The sequence below is a fragment of the Polyodon spathula genome, chromosome 39, assembly GCF_017654505.1.
Source record: "Polyodon spathula isolate WHYD16114869_AA chromosome 39, ASM1765450v1, whole genome shotgun sequence".
In the NCBI taxonomy this organism is placed as follows: domain Eukaryota; kingdom Metazoa; phylum Chordata; class Actinopteri; order Acipenseriformes; family Polyodontidae; genus Polyodon; species Polyodon spathula.
Window position 1 is genome coordinate 376,626 of NC_054572.1, and position 24,957 is coordinate 401,582.

The 24,957-nt window shown below is 41.0% G+C and overlaps 1 protein-coding gene across 8 annotated transcripts; it reads right to left on the minus strand.

The window, feature by feature from the left end:
• Positions 1-103: 103 nt before the first annotated feature.
• Positions 104-24,957, minus strand: LOC121304699 (transcription factor SOX-13-like). 8 transcript variants are annotated; one of them, XM_041235991.1, is made up of 15 exons: positions 24,709-24,957; positions 9,918-10,116; positions 8,201-8,402; positions 7,662-7,758; positions 7,142-7,216; positions 6,757-6,929; positions 6,531-6,599; positions 5,752-5,866; positions 5,006-5,082; positions 4,597-4,759; positions 4,415-4,521; positions 4,217-4,310; positions 3,926-4,096; positions 2,627-2,846; positions 104-2,173 (listed from the first exon to the last, which is right to left on the minus strand). In XM_041235991.1, exons 3-15 carry the CDS (start codon positions 8,399-8,401, stop codon positions 1,912-1,914), a joined length of 1,824 nt encoding a protein of 607 aa, XP_041091925.1. In that variant the 5' UTR covers position 8,402; positions 9,918-10,116; positions 24,709-24,957; the 3' UTR covers positions 104-1,911. The 8 variants fall into 8 exon arrangements, with proteins under 8 accessions (XP_041091925.1, XP_041091927.1, XP_041091931.1 ...); XM_041235993.1 differs by lacking the exon at positions 24,709-24,957 and adding an exon at positions 11,522-11,669; XM_041235997.1 differs by lacking the exon at positions 9,918-10,116 and having other exon boundaries at positions 7,668-7,758.

The following is a 24,957-nucleotide window of genomic DNA, read 5'->3' on the forward strand; positions in this document are numbered from 1 at the left end:
TCAGCTCCCCAGTGCGGCATGGTGTGTTCTTGGTAATCTGAACCATGGTACGTGTGCGTGCTTTAAAATGTATTTTTAAAACCAAACAGTGACACACACAATCTTGCAGCACGAGAGAAGGATATCTTTATTGCATCAAACAAACAAACGCATAAAACGTGTCTAAATAAAGTACATGAAATATACAGCTTAAATTACACCAGATCTTATAATCAAATTCTACATCTATATTTACAAGAACGGGTTACTAGCTCAGCCACTCCGAATTGAATGTTTTCTGTTTAAAAAAGTCCCCAAAAGTTTATTTCTTTTTTCTCTTTACAAAGATTTCCAGCATAGTCCACATTTTAATAAATCTATGAATCTAAATAAGACATTTAAATCACTGAAGCAGGGCATTTTACAGGCTAGAACAGAAAGCCCTGTTTAAAGATGTTGGTTTCCAGAACCTTATACACATCCCTCATTTTATAGTCTTGGAGGAAATGTACTCCTCACTTTTTTTAAAATCTTAAATTAACTTCAAATTTTAAATGCATCTGCTGTTTTAGTTCAAATGAAATGTACTTACGGTAACTTTTTTTCCCAAACTAAACGACACACAACAAGGCTATGAAAACCAGCGAAGAGAGAGCTCCACGTGTCATTCATTACCACTAACACATTTATTAAGATTAAGGCTTAAACTGAAAGTCTGCTTTTAAAACAGTCAGAAATCCACTGCTCACCCAGTAGATCTTCATTGATTAAGGCTGCATTGACACTGGGTCTGTTTCAAACAGAGTGCTGACCAAACCCTCGAAATGGACCCAGGGTGAACACAGCCTGACGTTATACTCCCACCTTCTTCCTGCAGTGCACAGGGGTTTGCAGCATGGTATCCAGATCTGACCAGAACATGTGCTGTAACACGTTCTTAGAAGAAAAAAAACACTAGAGCTTTGACATCTGTCCTTCAGTAGTATAGAAACAGTGTAGCTGCTTAACACAACGCGCTGGTTTCTAGTCCCAGTGTGGTGAGCTGCTCTGTGGAGCCTCTCACCCGAGCAGGGGAGCTACAGGACAGAGCAAAAACCACCTCGGGGTTTTCTCCATCACATTTAATTTTTTTTTTTTTTTTTTTTTTTTTTTTTTTTGCAATTAAAAATATTAAATTTAAAATACCCAAGCGCTAATCCTTCAGCAGAAGGACACCTTGTCAAATGATTAAAAAGAAAAATAATAAATAGAATGAATGAGGAGGCAGAATAATTAGTTTTTAAATAACAAATATAAAATTAATAGTTCTCAGGAAGATCCTGTTTTTTTTTTTTTAATCAATGATTTCATTGACCGAAGTGCTAAATCACGGTTGGCAAGGCCTAGGCAATAATCATTAAAAAAGGAAATCTTACCCAGGATATTATCTTACCTCCGAGGCAGATAATATTCCAAGTTGCCATATTTGTGCCCCCTGCAGTTGAACAATTGTCTTCACTCAAGATGTGGTACGGATCAGGGGTCAGGGGTGAGGGCCACTGCAACTACACAAGGCTTAAGTTTCTGATGACCTTATACATTTTGTTTTTAAAATTAAGAATTTGGTTTGAAAAACTAAGTACTAGCTGGTTTTTTTTTTTTTTTCTGTTTTGTTCAATTTGCTGTTATGTTTTGCACAGTTAAAAGTGTAGTTACTTTACAACTATTGTACCAGTTCTTTTACTCTGCCAAGCCTAGATTCAGCAACAGTGACCACAGATTCTTAATGAAACAAATGTATTGTTGGGGTATTTACAATGTCTTATGTATGCAGAACTTTACCCCACACAAATGTCTACTACCTTGACTGACATCGGTCAGAGGTAAAAAAATACATTTCCCAGAGTTCTCAGTGGTCATTGAATTGGCTACTGAGCTTTGACCTATGACTGTTCAGTCTGTAAGCACCACTAGCTCCCCCTCACTGCGCTCCCCTGTATCGCTCTCCTCTCCCTCACTGTTGGGGTGTCTGTCTGCAGAGGGTGGCCCCCTATCCCTCTCCTCCGCCCCGGCCAGTTGCAGGCCGTGTGGCTCGAGGACACGTGGGATGTAGCGCTCCAGCACAGTGGACTGCATGGGCTGTGTCGTCATGGAGACCGGCTGACAAGGGTAGGGCGGGGCCTCCGCTGAGGGGTAATGCAGCTGCTCTGGTTGGCTGACAAACAAAGCAAAAGGAAATTACAATCAGTTATATAGCGCCTTTCCCAAAGCTTTGTTGCTTTTTGCTTTAGAAAAGCAAACCGGAAGTCTTGTGTAAAAATAATTCTTTGCCACCTTTGTTCTACAAATAATATTAAATATCACCAAGTTCTAAATATAAAATTCAAGTTATTAGTATTAAAAAAGTAGATAACCATTGTTCCATCCAAACAGATAGCAGTTTCTACTATGTTTACCCAGACTGTGTACATACATACATGGACACGCATCTGCTTACATACCCAAACAGAGAAACTCTCAGTAACTAGTGTTAAAGAACGCACAGCGCTAACTGAGTTTCATCACAACTGTATAAGCGAGTCTCTGGAATTATCTTCAGGGCTAATAATAATAATAATAACAATCACAAGCAGGCTAAAGTGCGTGTGTGAAGCTGTGCAGTGCCTACCTCTCTGTGTAGCCCCCTGGCCGCCCGTCCTGTCTCCGGCTCTTCATCATGGCCTTGTACTCTCCGACGCGCAGCCGGCGCCCCTCCACGATGCAGGTGCGTTTGGGCCGCGGCTTGTACTTGTAGTCGGGGTAACGCTCCAGGTGCTGCCGGCTCAGCCGTGCCTGCTCCTCGTAATAGGGCTGCTTCTCCTGGTTCGACATTGACTTCCAGCGCGACCCTGCACACACACACACACACGGGTTAGTTAGGAGGTAAAGAGTCCACATGCATGCCATTTCTAACTCCTACATTTCCACACGATTGAACTCTTGTCAATTAACTGCAAGTGGTAAGAAAGTCTTTTTCATAACATAAAAGGCAATTATAAAACCCCAAGGACAGCTCTTGTATGCTGTATTTTATTAAGGCTTCATCCACCTACATGTAAAACAAAAACCCAGTTACTGTATGCAGAAGGGAGGCAGTATGGCTCGGTGAAGAGAGTTGCAATGGAGGGAAGGAAGCAGAGTGGCCTAGTGGTTTGAGATCAGGGATGAGCAGCCAGGCAGTGTGGCCTAGTGGATCAACCTATGTAACTGGGAGGTAGGGAAGCAGTGTGGCTGAGTGTATAGAGCTGGGGGACTGGGAAGGTGGTAAAAAATGTGGCCCAGTGGACAAAGGGTTGCCTAGAGACGGAGATGTGAGACTGAGGGAGGCACACAGGCACTAGAGATGACATCTGCCAACCCCTCTCTGATGACAAAGGAATGGAATGCCAGCATGATGAAACAGGAACTGTGCGAGATGAAGAACGAGACGGGCGATCGGGTCTCAGATGAGAAAGAGCAGCAGGTGCCGGGTCTAAAATAAACCACAGTGCCTGACTGACAGACCAAGTGAGTGTGAGGACAAGAACAAAACAATGAGCGAGAGACAGGTTATACACAAGGAAAGAGGGCAAGGGGACAGGATAGAGTGAGGGACTGAAAGAGGGCAGGAGGGAGTGAGTGTAAGGGGGGGCCTGTAAAAAAGGACGGGGAGTAAGAGAGAGAGTGAGCAGGAGTAAAACTGACAATCGAGACTATATTCCGTAACTGTCAGCTTGTAGATTATAGCTCCCAAAATATATCTCGTACATTTCGTGGCCAACGTTACATATGTGAAGGTCGCAAAACTGCCCGGAAACACATTGTGAAAGAGCTACGGTAAACATTTCGACTAGCGGTCTTTCTCAATGTCACGAAGTTTCTTACAGCACTTCTCAGTGTAGCGCTACTGAGGGTCTGAGTGCTCATGGAGGACGCAGGGCTGGCTCACCGAGGATCTTGCTGATGCTGGAGTTGTGCATGTCTGGAAAAGCCTGCAGGATGCGCCGCCTTTCGTCCTTGGCCCACACCATGAAGGCGTTCATCGGCCTCTTGATGTGTCCAGCGGAGGGTGCCCTGGAGTCGGGGAACCCCACGGAGCTGGCTGCCGACAGTCCTCCTGCTGGGGTGACCGAAGGACAGTCAGGCAGGGCAGCTCAACACTGTGCATCGCACAGAGGCATCAATATGAACAAACTGACTGTCTCCCTGCAGGGTCCCGATTCCCCCCCCTCCCACATACCTTCCGAGTCGCTGCTGTCGTCGGCAGCTCGGTGCTGGGGCTGGCATTCCTCTGCCCTCTCTCTCAGAAGGCATGCCTCCCCTCTTGATCCATCCTGAAACAAAAACACCAGACTGCGTCAGCAACCCGCTGTGCACAACAGCAACAACCAGGATCAATCATGCATGCACTCAGTTCACAGCCTCCATTCTGCTTCACCTTCCTGCCAGTGCTGTCTCTCTCTCTCCCGCCTGCGCCGTGGCTCCGGAGTAGCTGGCGCGCTTCGTGGATCGCCTTCGTGACAGCGTCCCCCTCGCCCAGGAACCCTATGGGGGTACAGGATGGGGTCAGCGCAACTGGGCATGTTTTTTTCAAATTTGTACTGATGTTGGGTTACTTACCCAGAGTGAGACCGGATCTAGACGGGCTGTGCTGCAGATCAAGGGGTGGTCTGTAGCCCGCTGGCATGTGCCCCTGTCCCAGATCCATTGACTGAGGACTGGGGGCCTTTCCCACCTCCTGAGATTTGGGTTTGGAGGTCAGGTTCAAGGGCTGAGGACCCTCCTGGAAGAGATTGAAATGCAAACATTAGGAATCCATTCATCTCCAGCACTGTCATTACCCTGCACCTTAATAATGAGCACTAGTCAAAACACTCCATTCTCAGATCTCTAGCACTGCCATCGCTTGGATCTTACTAATGAGCACTAGTCCTAAACAATCCATTCTTAGATCTCTAGCACTATCATTACTACCCACCACCCCCGACAACCTTCCATTATAGAATGTGCTAGGAAACGAATACAGCACCTGCATGTGGACTGGTCCATTTGACCTCTTTACGGGGGTGGGGTGGGGGTTTGGAAGCAGATGCATGGGATAGTCAACTGGTCAAAAGAGAAAGAAGAGAGAGGGAGGGACACAGTCAGCATCAAAATGAACATGGCTGTAGAGACAATTATCACAACAGCAATACAAATAATATTATTCAATAATAAGAAGAAGGTGGTTTTCTTTTACACCTAATGCAAGATCCAGGATCAACTGTATGCATTCATTTCTAGAATAAAAAGCGAGGGGTTTCAGAAACGTCAAACCTCATGTTTGGAATTGTTCACGGAATATAGACTACAGTGAACAGTTTTGTTTACGTTTCATTTTCAAGGACAAAAAGTTCCCAGCTGATCAGTGTATTCAAATACAAATTTGCATCTCAGTTATGGCTGAGCTGAGCTGAGAACAAATGTAACAATAGGGCTCATTGACTTTGATGGACAATTGCACCTCATTTTATTTATGTAGCTAGATTTCTCCTTAATAATGCCCTTTCAAAAGAGAAACAACACATTTGCATGCACCCGTCTGCGGTGAGCTGGGAACTATTCTCTTTTGTTTCCTATCGCTGTTCTTATCTAACAAGCCATCAATAGGTACGCATGTATTATCCTGTACCAGCTGTAACACCCCACAGCACAATGTACAGCCAGCGAATCATATATTATATATAGTGTATAGTACATTATACACTTGCATCGCTCCTGCCTGTCCACTCATACCTGGTTTGCAAGGAATGGGCTGAATAGGGAGTCCCATCTGGGGGTCAGAGGGGACAGGATGTGCCTGCGTGTTGTGATGGAATGCAGGGATCATCACATAGGGCATGTTGACCTGCTGAAACACATCACACAAACAGCGTTAAAAACACCCTCAAACAAAGACAAGCGAGGACAGCTTAGCACAAGACTGTGCTGGATTTAATTAGTTATTTCACTATAGCACTATTCCATAACACTGTAGAAACATCTGACACTTCCAATTTCAGAATCTAATTAATGAGTTGTTATTTCTATTTAAAAAAAAAAAAAAAAAAAATTAAATAAGCATTTATATAATTTAACACTAGCCCTAAATACAGCTACGGCTAAAGGTTTAGCATCACCTAGAATTTTAGGATAGAGACTGCAGATTAATATGGTGTAATCAAAGCTATAGTAGTATGGTATTTCATGTTAGATGCCAAAATGTCACATTTTTTAATTTCCCTCTAGTATATGGAAAACTACAAAGTGGTATGCAATTCAGTATGTTAACGTAACATTATCCAGCAGGCTTCATTCGACTAGGGAGTTCATTCAAAAGGGTGATGCAAAACTTTTGGCCACGGCTGTAATCTCTTGGCTGGTGTATGGAGAACAATTCTCAACTCTCTACAGGAGCTGCAAGGGAATCCCTGCTGTACTCCCAATGGTCACCTAAGCAAACCCTTGTCAAAACTAGCAGCATGTCAGGCTCTGATCTGTGCTTGTGAACGGCAGGGCAGGCACGCTCTCCTTACCTGGATTTGTTGCTGAAGCAGGTTAATTTTGTGCTGCTGCTGAATTAACTGCTGTTGCTGCTTTGCAATCTAAAGCAAAAAACAACAAAAAAAAGAAGCAGCATGAATTGGGGACCCTCACTGCATGACCTCTAGGACCTGCCTACCAATGAGGTCGTCGTGCATGTGTTAAACCCAGGTGCAGAGGGTAGCTGTGCGCCTTCAGCGCGTCCCCCCCCCCCCTCACCTGCTCCTGCTGCTGCCTGGAAAGCTCCATCTGCTGCTGCTGCTTCTCGAAGAGCATGGCAGCCATGTTCCTCTGCTCCGAGTGGGCTCCCAGCAGCTGGTCCCGCAGGCTGGACAGCTGGTTGATCATCACCAGTAGCTGCAGCTCCTTCTCCGCCAGGCTATCAGGGGTACCTGCCCAACACACACAGACACACACACACAGGGTTAGGGCTCCTGTTCTCTGAACTGTACCCCAAGTTAACCTGAGTCAACTGTGTTAATCTGTGCCCATGGCTTTAAACACTGCTGGCTCCACAGACCCTGGCTGAATATTAACTCTGAATCTGACACTAAGGGATAGCCAGAAGACCAGCACTGAGGAAAGAAGGGAGCTTTCACCTCACCTTTGAGCTCCTTGTTGTTTCCTAGGATTTTGTCTCTCCATTCGCTGCTCAGCAGTTTTTCAATGGTTGGCATAACTGAAGAAGAGGAAAAAACTACATTAAAACATGTTCCATCCCATCAGAGTCTAGAGCTGACCGTTTATTACTTCATAGTATTTAAATGTGTCACCTTTAATTAAAAGATGAACTTGTGTAAAGTGTACACGTACAGCAACACGTGAAAGGGAAATGCATTTAAGTGTCAGATGAGATTTCCAGATTTCAGTTCAAACTTCCTGGGCGTGATTTTCCACAGTGGGTGAACTACCGATGTCATGCAATTACTATGTTGTGAGCAGTTTGTCTGCAATGGAAAACACCGGCCACGGTATTGCAGTGCAGTAAAACGTAACCCAGTAAACATTAAACAACACGCTGGGAGAAGATAGCGATCTTGGTGATGCATTTGAATGTCTTGCTGTAAGCAGTCTGCGCGGAAGACCTGGTACTGTGCAGCGCTCGAGCACAGTCCGTCTCTCACCCTCACTCATGTTCTGGTTGAGCTCCAGTCTCTCGTGGGGTATCTGGACCGGGCCAGGGCTGGGTCCGTGTGTCCGTCCCCTGCCTGGAGAGCTGTCCTGGCAGACAAAACAAGCCCAGTTACCCCCAATCCAAACCTCCATTAACACAACACTTTTTTTTTTTTTTTTTTTTTAACAATTTTTGTTTTAAAAACTGCAGGGGGCTTATGCAAATGATTCTAGCAGCTTTTAGGCAAATAAAATAAAATAAAACAAAGCAAGTGGCACAAGAAATTGCGATCACTGCAACACTCAACGTCCCTTGTGTGTCTGACAGCAATTCTCAAGCAATGACGTCAATGGAACGTATGTGCAGAACTTCAAGATCCCATTACTTATAAATGACACAACAACACTAACATGTTCCACTGCTGATCGTATGAATAACGAACACATTTCTTTGAAAAGTCTTACAGTATCCAAAAGGTTTGAGATTACTTGTTGGATTGGCAATGTGTATTGCAGTTCATTAGGGTGCTCTGCCTGCACTAGAACTCACTGAGGGGGTGTGTGTGTTGCGCGGTGTCCCGCCCCTGCTGGGGGGCTGCAGTGACCAATCACATGGCGAGGTTCGCTGAGTGTCACGGCTTGGGGCCCTGCCCACCTCAGCCTCCTCTTCCTCCAACTTCACACTGAGTCCCACCATGGTCACATCCCCATTGCCGCGGCGACACAGAGAGGTGGGGCTCGAATCACACATCCTGAGTAAACAGAGAGAGAGAGACAAAGGATAATTCTAAATAACTAAATCGAAGTTATTGGAATACGGTATTGAAAAAGTGGTGGGGTTCTTTTAATGTTGAGTGATTTAAGAAGTCTGCTATTATTCACAACACAAAAAAAATGGTACACAACAGGAGCAGAGGAAAGATAGTGTCTCTCGTGGAGGTTTAAAAACAACATAGTTGAACTGGATGTAGCTTTGGAGGCGAGGAGGGCGTTCTCCAATAGTATAATGCAGATGTGCATTCAATACCATAACTGCGCAGTATGAAGCAAAAATGACTTGTCTACTACATGCAGTCCCACACTCTGTCATTGTAGATGAGATTAATGGACCTGGTGCAATATTTAAAATAACAACTCGCGAATTAAAAATTGGAACACTAGGAACAGACTGAGAAACGGATAGGTGTGACAAAGGGCAAGCAAAAGACTTTTTCCGTTCCGGAGAAACAAGGTTTAGGAAGACTGGCACCAGGTAGAATCCTCTTTAAAAGAAGCTAAAGATAGCACAGAATTTGTTTTTTTTGTGCAGATCCCCGGGACTGTGCCACAGAAAGGAGGGGATAAAACGCAGAATAGAAAGAAAATGAAAGTGTTATTTTTTTTTTGGTAGGAAAATGAAAATCTAAATTTAAAAAAAAAATCCTTTATTGCGAAAGAAGGAACAGGAGGAAGTCTTAACAATAGACCTGAAACAAAAGCAATAAAACACAGGAAGTGTGGCAGTGCAACAATGCCGGGCTGGAGCGCACCAATATCCCCTGCAACAGGGGCGGGGGGAAGAGGACCGACATTACATCCCTCAGCTGCAGTTCTGCACCCCTAATAGCCAAGGGTTTAGATTTATTACCATTCCTATTGTAGTCTCATGCACACAACTCAACCACCATTTAAAAGGGTACTATTTAAAGTCTCATTCATTGTTATTTAGAGGTCACAACAATGCATGCAGGAGACTGTTGTTTACCATACAGTACTGTATAGTCCGTTTGTCCAGAGACGAGGCTGGAGCAAACGCTGTTAAGCAATGCCTATCTACCAGACCTTACCGCAACCCTTACACATGATGCAAGCAGCTGAAAAAGCTTGGAAACAAACACACAGTCTGAAAACCTGGGGTTATACATATACTGTTATAAGCACAGACTGGGGTAGAAGAACTGAGAGCGAGAGCGAGACGGAGACAAAGACAGAGACAGAGAGGGGAGAGACAGATAGACAGAGAGAAAGAGCCCTGTATACGCAGTTTTGAGACCTGTTATTTCTCCCTGCTTGACTAGTATCCTGCTATTCTTAGTGACCGGACGGGCTCCTGGGCAGTACCACCCTTTCCTGCATAGTCATTGATGCTATCTCACTTTCCCTTCTGTTCGTGCCTTTGCTGCTGGCAAGACATACCCAGCAGTCACAATGTGTTATAAATACCCACAGCAGTAGGCAGAGGGGGTTGGAATGTGAGAGGTATTTCTGGCTTTGCAGCGTTCCCTTACCACTCTTGTGATAAACCTCCAGAAGAGGCGTCAGTCAGCTTCTCACTTTCAAAAGTCAGAGCCGGCACAGGCTGGCAAGCGCAGCAGGAAAGCTTCAAGACTTATGGTTTTTTTTTTAAACTGGTGGCGTACAGATGACTAGTGAGCTCAGGCAGACACCTGCGGGGCTGGCCTTCGTCCTCCATCCGCTCTCGAGTTCCTGGGTGAAAAAGAGGAAACTGGCTTGGTCGTGGGATTGGAGGACGCCCACTGAACCTTTGGGTCTTCCTGACCTGTGTGCGGAATTGCTGCGGTCAGGGGAAAACATTACTGGGCATTCTAAATTGGGAGAGAACAAAAATCGGGGGTAAAATAATTCTCTAAATAAAAGGTTTTATTTTTTATAAATGAGTGTCTGAGGGTTTTTTTAACAGGGACTGTACGGACATCAGTGCTCATTACTCGCTCAAGAACAAACAGCTAACTCAGCTGTGAGCTACAGTGCTTCCACTGCCCGGGGCACCTGTTATCCTTTTCCAGCAGGAGATCTACAGCAATAAGCACCTGTTCCCTCTCTAGGGATATCTGAGCCAATGAGGTCTTAGGGACTTTCGCAGTATGGTTACATTTTTGTAAGACGCAGGCGTCTGTCACCAAGTCCATACAAAGTTTCATCTCAAGTGGGCGAGATGTTCTAAAGATAACGACATAAGATACAAGCATGGTATCCAGACCGCATGGGTCAGAACTGCTGTTTCCACTAATTATACCAACAACAAAAAACAAAAGAGAAAAAACAAAAACATTTATTTATGTTTAATGCTTCTAATATTTTTTAAGTGGCTGAAAAATACCTATTACCCCATTTGGTGCCATTGTCCTCATTTGAGGACAGCATCCTTTGCAACATGTAGGATCATGTTTAATTGGCATCTACCTGTTATTTGAATTTTCTCTTTACTCCTAATCTAAGTTTGTGAACCGTAAAAGTGAAGTCTAAACATAATGTATCAAATGGCATGAATGCAGCTTGTGTTCTGTTTTTTTTTCCCCCCCAAAGAGGAATTAATCTGGTACTTGATGGGTTAAAGTAAAATGCGCAATAGCAGAACGTGTGTGATTTACTCCAGACGGTTTCCTTGCATGGTATCTTTTTGATAGGATCATTTATAAATTCTGTTATATGAAGGAATACAATCACAGTAATTTCTACAGATGAATACATTTGAAACAGTGTTTGTTTAAAAACGAATCTACAAACCTAGCGAGTCAGAAAAGCAGCAGACACAGCACTCTGTAGAGAGACAGAAGTACCTAACCTGTGGTATAAACCAGCGCTCTGCCATATGGCAGAATTCACCTAATCAAAGGCATTCTAAGCTTGTCAATTAGTGCATTTAACAACATGAAAAATTATTTTAAAAAAAAACCCAGCATGAATAATAGATAATGTTAATATGAACAGGGTGTACTGCACAGCCCACGTTTTTAGCACCTCTGGTAGGCATCAGTCTCTTTTCAGTTCTGAAATGCTGACTTCAGTGAACTATAACACTGAAATAAAATCCTTAAAATCACCAATAATAATAATAATAATAATAATAATAATAATATAATATACAGACCTCTAAATTGTTGCCTCCACCTGTTGTACAGAGACCTCTTTCCAAGCTGTTGTCTTGAGAAAGGTAGCAATGCATTTACATAGCCAAGAGGCAAACCAAAGAGGCAGGACAGGACCAGGGGAGAGGATCCCACAGCACTGTGACTTTCTGTATTGAAATGTGCCTCTCTCACTGGTTTCTCACACAGCACTCTAAGTTCAGGATACACATGCAGTGGAGCTAAAGCAACAAAGAGCAGCCCCAGTACAGCATTTGCATGACATGTGCAACAAGCTAGCTACTGTACACCAGCAGAGGGGACTGGTCACCAAAAAGGCAGGGGCAGGGGGAGGTCCACTTACTAGTACTTCACTGTTTGTTTGTGAAGAGGTTTCCTCTGCAAAGGGATAGAACGGCACGAACCTCCTAAATAAAAATCATTAATGATCTGAAAAAGAATGCAGACGAACAGACAAGGGGGGGGACATGAGAAACTTTTTTTTCCTGGTTCTTGGGGGGCGTCCCAACTTCGTGTCGTGGATTTGCATACACATACATGGAACTAACTCAACAAAGTGAGACACTTCAAATAAACACAAAAAATAAAACCAGGAAAACACCGTCTGCGGTGTTTTGCACACAGTTTGGTTAGATGTCTATGATTCCCTCCCTGCCCCAGGTACCAGGTACTGTCTGATTCCAGGAGTGTACCAGTCCCTTTAATAAACGGAAACTAATGGATCTGTACAAGCCCACTGCAAGAAGGAGAAACAGACTGATCATATTGTATTGCAGGTTCTGGACAGACAGCTACTGTTTATCACAAATACTTGGATTGAAAAAGTTTAGCAATCCAAAGGACTTCTTTGGTCCTACACATTACTTTGCCAGCAGTGATTTCTCCTATAAAACTATATGTGTGTTAAACATATCATCTGCAACTAAAGTAAAGCTGTATTTTCTTCATTGGGTCAATCTTCTATACACTGGAAGTCTACTCTAAAACGGCAAACCACCTAGCTTGGTTTTGGGCAGACAACAAAAGGGTTAAAATGCATTTTGGGAAAACAAGATTTACATCTACTATATAAGAGCAAGAAATGAGCAATCTGAACAAACACGTCACCGTGCTGTACAAGAACTGCTCCATGGCTATACCGCTTTTTATAATAAGAATTATAATAAGTAATCTAGAAAAGGAACGGGAAACAAAACCGACTAAAAGGACCGTTTCAGGGGCCGCTGCTAACTCCCCCCCCGAAACCCATAAAAAACAACTTACAGTGAATTGTGTTTCTCAACACACATTATAACACAGCTCTGCCTTAATGAGCCCTTGAGTGTATGCCACAATCGGCGTATAGTAAATAGAGGGCTTTTTAATAAACAGCATCGCAGCTGTTTGTTTCCATGACGACACGGCCTGTTCTTTGTGTCGGGAAAACGAGAACCCAACAGGTACTTAATTGAGCCTGCTGGTCCTAGTATTGAACGCCTACTGGAAGAGTGGTTTAAGGCTCAATGGTTAAACCTTATTCAAGCAGCATAATTAAAGCATGCATTCGATGAGGAACAGAGGGGTATTGTGGAAGGGAATTAAGGCCTGATTGCTGCAGTAAACTACTACTTTATTTGTTCTGGAAAGTAGAATTAAAACACACAGTACTGTAATTATTAAACAAAAAGTGATTTTCTCTTTATTATTATTATTATTATTATTATTATTATTATTATTATTATTATTATATTACTCAAAAAATATTATTCAATCAAATTGCAAACTGCAAGCAACTCAAAGACAGCATTTCAGATCAGTACAAATCAACTGGAATTCACTGCAATGAGAGTGATGCCGGCCTTACTTGGTGTGTCCAGATCAACAAGGGGTCTATCTTAATTTTCAAAACCTGTACAGGGGAAAGAGATCCACAAACAGGTTTACAAGCGGCAGCATTATAATAATAAACCAACACAGCCTGGCTATGGCTGAGGAGGCAGGAAGAGAAACCAGAAAACGGCTAATCGCAGGTTCTCGTTCGGCACAGGCTTCCATACTGAAGTTTCACAAGGAACAATCTCAAAAGTGATCAGAACATGGCTAACTACGGTCATCAGCGTTGCCATGCACCCTGCTGGCAGTGTTACAGTTGCCAGTGCAGAACCCCAGCAGTTCACAATGCAGTCTAGCTGCAGTCTGTTTGTTTCACCCTGCAGTGCAGCGACACTTGCTTCTCACAGAGGGCTGTCCAGTCAGGTGCCTGTCTGCACTGTGTAGCCGCGTGTTCTGATACAAACAGGATACAATTGCGCGCCTGGAAACGCAGAGGAAACGGGCCGACAGAAACAAGCAGGTTATTCTCCCTGAACTGGGGTAACTTCCTGACTGGCAGGCTGGGGCTATCAGATTCACAGGAGAAGTATTCTATACAGAATAATACATGGTCCTGGAGTCAGTTATCACACACTAACAGCAAGGCCTGGGTTTCAGCAACGGGTTTTAACTGCTCAGTTAATGACAGACAACATTCACAGCATAACATTCTTTTAATAGAACGCCATTTTCATAAGTTAAAGGATATATTTCTTTGTTATTTTAACGTGTTATTGCAATTGCATTGCCACTCCGACCAGGGAAAAGAAACAAATACAATTTTTTTATTAAATGAGAAATCTTTTTTCAGTTCTTGGCAAGATATATCTATACCTACTATTTAACTAAAACAAGATTTGAACGCACACAGCATCGCCATTGAAGAACTTTCTAAAGTCTGTGTGCGTACGTGTTTCGAGGTTGGATCACTCTGTGCTTGCTAAAGGTTGGGTCAGGTTCACTGATGCATGGATGTGTGTGTGTGTGTGTGTGTGTGTGAGCGTGCATCTGTGTGGAAGGCAGCAAGTCATTCAAGTTTAGAAACTGTACCACGGAATCGGTACCAGACCTTATCTATTTCACTGCTCCACGTAGGAAAAATGCAAGCTTTAGGCTTTTCACACCTCGACTCACAAAAAAGTGTCCAACCAGCACACATTACATCAATACTGGGAGCTTCACACTGCACCCCCCCCACCACCCCCCCACACCTTCCTACAGTGAAAACCACAGCATCGCTCAGACCCAGACTCTAACAGCAGCTGAAACACTGAGCATGTCTTACCTTCTTATCTTTGATTTCTTATTCCGGAAAAACTACAAGATCTGACTGAAGTGTTGTTTACCGGCTTGCATTGCCTGTTACATCTCACTCAGAACTTTTGCTCACTAAATACCTTGATAGACATAGTCCCATCTTCAAATACCCCATAGATGGTATTACCCTTTTTACCAATGCAGAACGACCAGGGGTGTTTGATCTTCTGAGTGACCAGAAAGCTTCAAGGAGAGAGGAAGCGAGTGTCCAGGCAGCTGAAACTACCTCAGATAATGCAAATAAGATGGTTCAGCCAATAGTGGCTGTTTTCAGGGTGCACAGGCGGCTAGTGGAGAATACAATAAACCAGAAATCATATTTTAATACAGAACTGATATCAAGGGACAAGCTTTAAGAAAGAAAATATGAACTATATTCTTCTATTTCAGAAGCAATTGGCGGAGTGTGTTTTCAAATACATTTGTTTCATAATGGCTCGGGTTGTCAGCAGTACCACAAACATTACTTAAAAAAAAAAAAAAAAAAGTGAGACTAATGTGACTAATGACAATTCCAGTGCGATTTTTCAAAAGGGGTCAATACACAAACCAGGTTGAACCGTAGTCTTCAAAACTGGATACCGGTTGATAAATCAATGTGTCTATTTTTAAAAATGGTCAAAAATGACAGCAAACAACATCACGAGAGCGTCCCTTTTGAAATTTCCCTTCCAGTGCTCAATAATTATTTAGAACAGCATACCGTCATTGTTGAAACGAATGAAACATTTAAAAGATGCCATGATGAGAGTTGGAAATGCACGATCCAGTTTATATATTACTCCAAACTGGTTTTTACTAAAAGCATTTTTTTTTTTGTTAATTTCCAGAGTCATAATACCTGGACCCCCCTTGTCAGTGAAACGCACAGTTCAAGAGTCTACTGCAGAATGATAAAAACATTGATTGATTGATCCCACTACATAGCAAAGACCATATCATACCATGAAGAGACCAACTTTAAATGTCCAAAGAAATGAGACAGAAAAAGATTTGCAGAAGAGCAGGGTGAGGCAGCAAGATCGTGATCTGACGCGGTTTCAATTATTAAAACAGGAGCTTTTTTTCTTCCCTCTTGCTGCAGACTATTACATAGTGCTAATTACACGAGAACAAAAAGTAAAAGGTAGGCTTCTTTTGTCAGGGTTTACGTTTTCATTTGGGTCTTTTACCATGCCTCAACAGCGATAATAAATGAACAAATACACATTTCCGACGAGAAAACTGTGAACAACAAAATGACTTTGTCCAAAGCTTCTCTAACGTTGTCTTAAATAACGCATATTCAAAACGGGGGGCGTAAGCAACGCTGAACAGCATTTACCTTCAGAAAACTTTCCTTGCAAAAGCAAAACTCTGTTTCTGGATTCGTTAGCAGGTTCAAAGCCGAGGTGGAGAATTCTTTTAAAATCAAATTAAGCTAAAACAATAAGTCACCGTGAAGGTAAATCTAGAGGTAAGTTTGCAGCAGCAAATCAGAGTTAATCAGCTACAAGGCTATTAGGGAGCTTCTAATACATTGATGCCCTTTACCTTTAAAGTTGTATGAGATCATCCTGTCTCACTTCAAGATATCACCTTATAACACAGTCAAACCCAGCCAGTCTTGAGAGACTGTACAGCTGTGGCCAAAAGCTTTGCATCACCTAGAATTTTAGGATTGAGAAGTCTCCTGGAAGCCAGAATAGTAGTACAGAATTTCATGTTGGATTTTTTTGTTTAAATATACAAAGCGGTATGTAATTCAATATGTTAACGTAACATTACTTGTCAGGTTTCACTCGACTTCATGAAGCAAAATGAGTTCATTCTACAGGGAAGTGGCAATTCTTGCCGTCGAGATCCATTCCAGTCCAGTTTTTTACTTCAAGCAGGTTCTAAAATAGTTAAGAGGCAATTAACTAATTTGGGACCTGATTGGAATGGATCTTGAGAGCCGGATTTGAGTACCAGTGCTACAGGGTAATGCAAAACCTTTGGTCAGAGCTGTAGGAGGTCTTGATCTGCAGGTGACTACAAGCAAACACATCACACAGGTTTATCAGAACGGACACTTTAAGGCTGACATTTCTTCAATGCAGATGTTTTATTTTTAATTTTTAAATCAACTGTGTGATTATCTCTACTGATTTTTGATAAACTTATCAAAAGTTAAATCAAAATGATTGTAAACTCTTCACTATTTTCAAACCCTCTACTTGATATAATATATATATATATATATATATATATATATATATATATATATATATATATATATATATATATATATATATATATAAATAAACCAGTGTAGAATCCTGACTAACTTATTTATTTTAATTCTGAATTGGAAAAAAAATCTAAATAAAATAATTTAAAAAAATTAAAAAAAAACTAATCAACATCTACCTTCACTTAAAAAACATAGTATAAAACTGGTTTTATCATTGCAAATAATAAAAAAAAAAAACATTACATTGATCACAGGAAACAGAAATTAAAATTGTTTTGTTTTTTAATAAGATAAAACAACCTGCCAAATCATTTAAAATGCATTAAAAATCAGTGAACATGGAGAATTCTGAGACAGTCCAAACAAGATCAAATATTAATGAGATGTATATGTATTAAGCACCTTGTAAAAACACAAATTAGTCTGCTCTGCGGCACAAAATTCCACACAGCGTACCATATATCTATATAACTTGGTTATCTTTCATATAAATCCATTTTAAAGGATGACTTGATAGTTTGCTTGAAGCTAGTTTATACATTAACATTTTTAGAATGTGTGCATGAATATCTTTCTACCAGTATCCATCTAAATAAATTTTGCAAATGGTAGATTATATACAATTTGATGTTAAATCTTTGATTGGTAAAGACAATGTCTATTTGCCAAAAGTAAAATAACCAGAATAGGCTATTATAGTGTCACAGAATATGCATGCGTATTTCAATTGCAGTTTTCTGAAGGTTTCATGCAATAAAAATCCATGGCACAACAAACCTGACAAAATAAGCAAATAAATAAATAAATAAATAAATAAATAAATAAAAAAACCCCAGGTAACAAATGCTGTAAATGTGTCAGGAAATCTAAAATAGTCAGTACCCCAGTATGATCTGATAATCAAACTGAAAGGAACCCGGATTGCAATTAAACAAGGTGCTTGCAAAACTGCCACAAAAGCCTCCTTACAAAATCTGATAGCCTATTCCTATTCTCTAAAGCAAAAAAAAAAAAAAAAAAAAAACACAAACAAGAAATACAGCAGCCACAACCCTAAAGGCTCTTATCTGGAACAGACACCTGCAAGCAGCTGCTTCTAAATACAGAGCAAATCGATCATTATCCAGCGGGCAAAAAGGGCCCATTGAAGCCAAGGGAAATTGTATATGCTCAACCACCGAACAGTGTAATGGAACGCAGAGATTTCCATGACTGCATACTTCGCAATCTTTTCAGCATGGCGCGCCTCGTCTTTTAGAACGTGTTTGCCACTGGAAGACATAATGTGCCTGAGTTAAGTGTTCGGATAGTTGTTTGAGAATGAGGCTTTGTTTTCTACTGCAATCGAAAAATGTGTGTTTTGCCAATTTCGGGGATAATCAATTTACTTTTCAGAGAAAATTTCCACGGTTTTATCATTCTTTTAAACTTGCACCTCCAATCATTAGTAAATCTACCCAGTACCATTCATTTTTCCAAACTAGACACTAGAAAAGTGTACCTAAGCAGTCTTTTGGTTTCACATAAGACTTTCTTTTCTGAAGCAAACAAATAGAAAAATGGCAACACAGCTTTGTTTTCTAGCTGCAGGGTCTCCATTGACTTCAGCACCAAATCTGAACTAATTTATGAAAACGTGGATATTCTTTCACACCGTGCTTGTTGACGTGGCCCTCGTCCCTAAATATTTACTAGCTGTGTCTTTGTACAGCAAATCACATCAAAACAGAATTCAAAATGATCAAGAAAGCCAAACAGAAACCACTAAAAAGCAAACTCACTGTAACAAACAATAAAACACAGAGTAGAGGACAGCCAAACTGACAGACTGCAGTATCCAGAACCACAACTTATTTCTAGTTTTGAGGTCCATAGAGTTCAGTTTCTAAACACCCCCTAAACACACACACAAGCAAAGCAAGAACACCCACTCGAAAATGTAAAATGTTTATTATTAGAGCTGCAACTTGGACTGAGGAACTAATTTAATGTAATATTGCTTGAGGTTACACTGGAATTGGAACTGCTTGTGTAATTAAAGAGTAGAGCCTTACACACACAATGCACATGCAGTTGCATTGTAACTACATTGTAATTACACTGTGATTAGAAGCGCTCAGCAGAACCACATTCAACGAATACAGTACTGTTGGTATGACAGCCTGAATACAAATACATTTTTTTTGCATAAGGCTTTCATCAATCTGAAAAGTAAGCCAAAGTTGCCTCTTTAAAGAAGCTGGCATAGATCACGGCAGCAGTGCTGACCTGTGTCTTAGCTGCCAACTGAGCCAACTGCTATTACCTGAAAGAGCTGGACTCAATGCTCCCCACTTATGCATGATTTTGAGCGCAGGTCTAATGCTTTGAAGCTTTTTACAAATACAGCTGGGTTTTAAATAATAATAATAATAATAATAATAATAATAACTCCTGATAAATGTTAAAATCACATCCTACTGCAAAAAAAAAAAAAAAAAAAAAAAAAAAAAAATTTTTGCAGGTCTGAACTAAAGGGGGGAGTTTAAGATATTCTTGGCAGTATTTTCAAATCTTACCGTGAGTAGATCGATGTAAAAAAAGGTTCTAGAACTAAAAAGCTGAATTAGACTTTTTCGACTTAATCTGACTGTGTGTGCAACTAATTATGCAAGATATATATATATATATATATATATATATATATATATAATATAAACACACACACACACACTACTTTAACAAGGCAAAACATAATTCTAATTGAAATACAAATAGAAACGAGATTTACTTTTTAAAATGAAAATCTAATTGACCTCACTTACTCACTTTAGTTTGAAAAATACCCATCCTAAGAGCAGTTTGTAAGAATACGGCTATTCAAATTGTTTACATCTTAATCTGTGTTATTAATAACATTGACAGATAATCACACATTCTGAATAAAACTCAAGTCGACAAGCGTTTTGGCTTTATTCTTATTCTACAGATATATATACCTTTAGTGCGTGTGCATAAGACTATAACCATACCCAGCGCAAACTAAGGCTGATTCAATCAATCACATTGGTATTTTTGCCTGATTAACTATTGATAACTTGCTAAAATGTTTTTTTTTCTGCATTTGTGATTTTGATCAAATCTTATATAAATGGTGATCCAGACTTTGACAGAGCAATGGGAAGCCTACTTGCCAATATCTGTTATTGTGGTATATTGAATCTGTATACCACTGACTTAATCTTATATACTTACTGATTTATTTGGATTTAAGAAACTCCAACTTAAAGTCATTCTTTAATAGTGCAATAATGTGCATATCTAATACACTCTGCAAGGCATTTGTAAAAACTTCCAAAACAATTTTCAAAATATGGATACAATTACTCAAATTTAACCTGTTAAATATTATTTCCACACTCAATGTACCCTAAATGTGTCTTGAACTTCCATATACTCTGTGTGTGTGTGTGTGTGTATTATATATATATATATATATATATATATATATATATATATATATATATATATATATTATATTATATATACATACCTACACACACACACACCACACACACACACACACACACACACAAATAAATTATATATTTAGTAAACTAAGGAAAAACCAAAAACTTTTGAAAAAATTGGGGAGGGAAAAAAATTGCTACTTTTTTCACGATTAATTATATTACTGCGTGAAAATATGAATAATAAGTAAATAATAATATAATATAATAATAATAATAATAATAATAATAATAAATAATATACATTAAACATACGCACTGATATTTTAATAGTGTGATGTAGGCCTTGTTGGAAACAAGTTCTTTTATTCTTAAAGGCAAAGACAATACAAGAGGTGTTTTAGTTAAGCTTACCCGATAATAGCGGTGATGAATCGGATGCAGAGTCCTCAACAATTAAGCAAAGTCTATTTTTCGGGGTAGCTGTTATTTTTGAGCTATCCTGTTTGCTAGCCTTGTATCTGTTGATCAAGCGCTGTTATTGCAGTAGTGTCTCCGGCTTCCGGTATATTACATCCCAGGGGGTTGGGGGGTTTGGGGGTTGAATGTGTGTGTGTGTGTGTGTGAGTGTGGGGGGGGGGTGCATTAACATGTTTATCAAACCAAGAATCTACACGCAACTTAATTCCACTTTCTCAGCACTTACAAACTGCAAAAAATGGTAAAAAAAAAAAAAAAAAAATGCCATTAAATTTAAAAAAAAAAAAAAAGATAAATTGAGGGTGTCGTGTTGACACATTTGCTTGTTGATGCCAAACCAGGAAACGAACTTGTGAAAAATAAGAAACAAGATAAAAAGTTTTACTTTCAAAGCAGCTTTTAAATAAAGGCAAAACGAACCCGGTTCCAGGAACAGCAAAGACAGAAATAAAAAATAAAAAAAAACAAGACCATTTTTTTTTTTATTATTATTATAAGAAGCCTGACTTTTGCTTGCTCTGTCTCGTGCCATTAAGAGTATGCCAAACCTGCCACCATGTTAAAAAATGTTCAAAGGAAAAAACGACAACAGTCTGTCAGCCGTTTGCTCCTTGCATCTACTGTCTACACCAGGGTTAATGATGGCATACTTTAGTTACTATGGTTTTAAAAGGTGATGTGCAGTAATGCACCCTGGAGGTATCTGAAACAGTTAACAGCCTCTGGTAATGTAAGTGGACGTGCCTGTCTGCACAATAAACAAAAAGAAATGAGGCAAAGTCTATGTGCACGCTTGCAAAGGCATGCTAATTGCTAGACCTTGGTACATCGCAATGCTCCCCCGTTAATACTGTCCAACGCCTTTATGAAACAGTTGCTTTGCTTGTCTGTCAACCTGGAATGTCCTTCAACCACCTTGCAATCAGACCTGGCTCAATAGGTTAATGGCCATCATTCTGCTGGAGATGACGATTGACAACACGGTTAGCGTCTAGCACTGTGCTCCAGAGACTGCAAGTTCCTGCTGAGAAATGTATCAACAGTAAGCATTGCGCTAGTGGCCACTTCTAGATACCGCATCCCGTTTCCTGTCCTGTCGGGTCAGTGGCGGAGCATGTCCGTCCCGTGAGCTGCTAGTCAGGAGGCAGCTGTGTCCCTAAATTAGACGGGCGAAGGAAATGGATTTCATTAGGAGCCTTTTATAGCCGTCACTAACTGGCAGGTGTGCTTCGCTGGCGTGAAACGGCAAAGGGGATATGTCTCTTTCTGTCTTCCTGATTGGTTAACGGAATGAACCTTGACTGCGCTGGGCAAACCTTGAGGCAGCGGAGCCCAATGGTTAAGGCTGAGGACTGGGAGGCAGGTCTTGGGTTCAAGTACTGAACCTTAGAGAGCAAAGCCAAAGACTTTGCAAGTTAGCATCTCTTCTACAGCCACAGTTAATACTGGGTGCAACTGGGTCAATATTCTCGGTCATTTCGCAGCTGTGTCCGGTAATACTATTTGCATAAAGAGAATATCAAGTCTTGCAGACTTACAAGCAGATACCATGGAATGACCTTGCTAGAACACCCAACACTGAGATCCAGGTACTGATCTTTGTTCACAGGGCTACAGGGTTACATGCTTGTCAAGGTGTAGCTACAGTAGAGAGAGAGAGAGAGAGAGAGAGAGAGAGAGAGAGAGAGAGAGAGAGAGAAGGAGAGAGAGAGAGAGAGAGAGAGATGAGAGAGAGAGAGAGAGAGAGAGAGAGAGAGGAGAGAGATGGAGAGACGATGACGGAGGAGGAGAGAGGGGAGAGAGATGAGGAGATGCCGATGGAGAGAAGAGGAGGAGAGGCGAGAGAGAGGAGGGAGGTGAGGAGAGGAGAGAGGCAGAGAGGGACGACTGAGAGAGATGAGAGAGAGAGAGAGAGAGAGAGAGAGAGAGAGAGAGAGAGAGAGAGAGAGTGAGAGAGAGAGAGCCTGCTGATAGTCTCTATTGTGTAAAGTCACAGTGCACGAAGCCAACACTCACAGACACTTTGTAGCTTCCCCTTTAATAACCCGGCAAAGTGCTCAGGAACAATCGGAGCTTGACACCCAGGTAATAAAACCTTTTGGTGGGAGGAACAAACAACCCCTCCCCTCCCCTCCTGCTCGCAATCAAAACAGGCAATTCAAGGCAAAGCAACACCTTCCTCCGTCAGGTCATCTCAACAGGAATCCTTAGTTACTGGAGTGAGAACTAAGAATTTAAAATTGCTTTCCTGCCCCTGATGAGCTTAAACACTCTTTTCTCAACCCACCTATGAAGGTTATTTAGATTCACCACTGCTTAGATCATTAAAATAAACCCCAAGGACCTTTCCTAAATGAGCCTTACAGCTTGGATATAGCACGCTGACATGAGTTTGAACAGAGCTGGCCCAGTTTAAAGTTGCATGCCAGCATTGCACATGCCACTGATCTATTGGAGCACTGTGCAAGGTAAGCAGTGTGGTCTTATAGCCACTGAAACGATAATAATCTATCACTTCAACCTGTTCTTTTATTTTTGTTAGAATGCAACTTCTCGTTAGCACACAATTGCTGTGGATTCACACAGACCTGACATCGGTTACAAAGTCAATATGGTCACTTCCACATTCTGAAATCAAGTGTAGAAACAATTAAGCGCTGTGTCCAGGAACAAGGAAAGCGAGACGCCACATAAAACGCTTTGTTCTGAAACAGGTGGCTGCCACACGTGGGCCCGGGTATTTTTGACAGGAATTTGAATATGGAATAAGCTTATGTGTATTTATATTTAAAACAACAACAACAACAACAACACGCTCCACCAACACGTGCCCGTGAAACTAATTTGGCTTCAGGGGCACATTTCACCACGGCTTTCAGTTTGGCACAGGTCTCAGGTGAGAGTAATCTGACAGGGTACATACCGCCTGCCGATAGCCTGCTTCTCTCTGAACTGAATTTCACGTCTCTTTTACACCCACATGTGCTTTTCTGTGTGACCAACGTAGTCAAAGTGGGCTTTTTTTTTTCCCCCAGACTTTTACAACATACTAGCTTGTTTTTGGTCCCAGCCCACCGTCTTTGTCGCTGACGTCAATAGCACCTTGCCACCTCTGCAGTCGGACTGATCAGCTAACGCCTGCCGGCGCTGGTATTAGTAATAATAGTCCAGACGGCTGCGCAAGGGGTTATGTGTTAGAAAACATCACCATACGCCACTTCGCTAACACCCTACGCAAATTTGAAATAAACAAAAGCTATTGTAGCAGTATTTTCAAGTTTCTGCATGACATACATTACTGTTGCGGCCAGGTTACTGTGTTTCAATACAACATCCAACGCACGATAACGACCACTTACAGATAACCATTGAATACGAGAGAGAGAGAGAGAGAGAGAGAGAGAGAGAGAGAGATATATGTACATGAATTATAATTGACGTGGGTTTGAACTAAATTGTTAGGCTACTTTCTTTGCCACACCTATTTAAAAGATATTATGTTCTCTCTCATGTAGTGCACAATTATTACAAAAATATTTACCGATAATCTCAGCAACTTCGGAACGCCTTTTTCTTAACAAGTTGTGAATTAGTAAGTAACCTGCTTAATGGCAAACAAATATAATAATAATAATAATAATAATAATAATAATAATAATAATAAATAATTTTTATTTTTTTTTTATTATTATTATTATTATTATTATTATTATTATTATTATTTATTAAATAACACCTTTTAATTTAGAAATCGGCGATATTATTTAACAGCTACACTGCTATGCACGATAAATGCAAACACATGTTAGCTAGAGTAACAAAATACAGTCGGGTTATGTTTTGCATGAATTTTTAAAAACACTAAACAGCTACTCACCACACTTCGGAAAACCAGCACTGCTTGATCACTTATTTTACCGTAGCAATATTTTCGTCCGGACTACTTCAAAATCGAATATAATGCGCAGGTTTCCCCTGTTCCCCGGCACGTCACCCCGCTCCAGTTAACTTTCATGTAACTGTATTTTGCTTTATATTACTGTATGGTTTATAAAACCAGGTTCTAATCGTCACTTCTCTCCCGTCTCTGACTTTCTGCAATTTTGTTTCCAACATTAGCTTTTCC

Bases quoted from the DNA above. Each gene is read 5' to 3' on its own strand.
- LOC121304699 (XM_041235990.1), bottom strand. From the start codon at position 8,401: ATGTGTGATTCGAGCCCCACCTCTCTGTGTCGCCGCGGCAATGGGGAT. The intron at 5,867-6,530 runs GTAAGGAGAGCG...GATGTGTTTCAG, and splicing joins TGCTTCAGCAACAAATCCAG to CAGGTCAACATGCCCTATGT. The intron at 4,097-4,216 runs GTATGTGGGAGG...CGGTCACCCCAG, and splicing joins CGACAGCAGCGACTCGGAAG to CAGGAGGACTGTCGGCAGCC.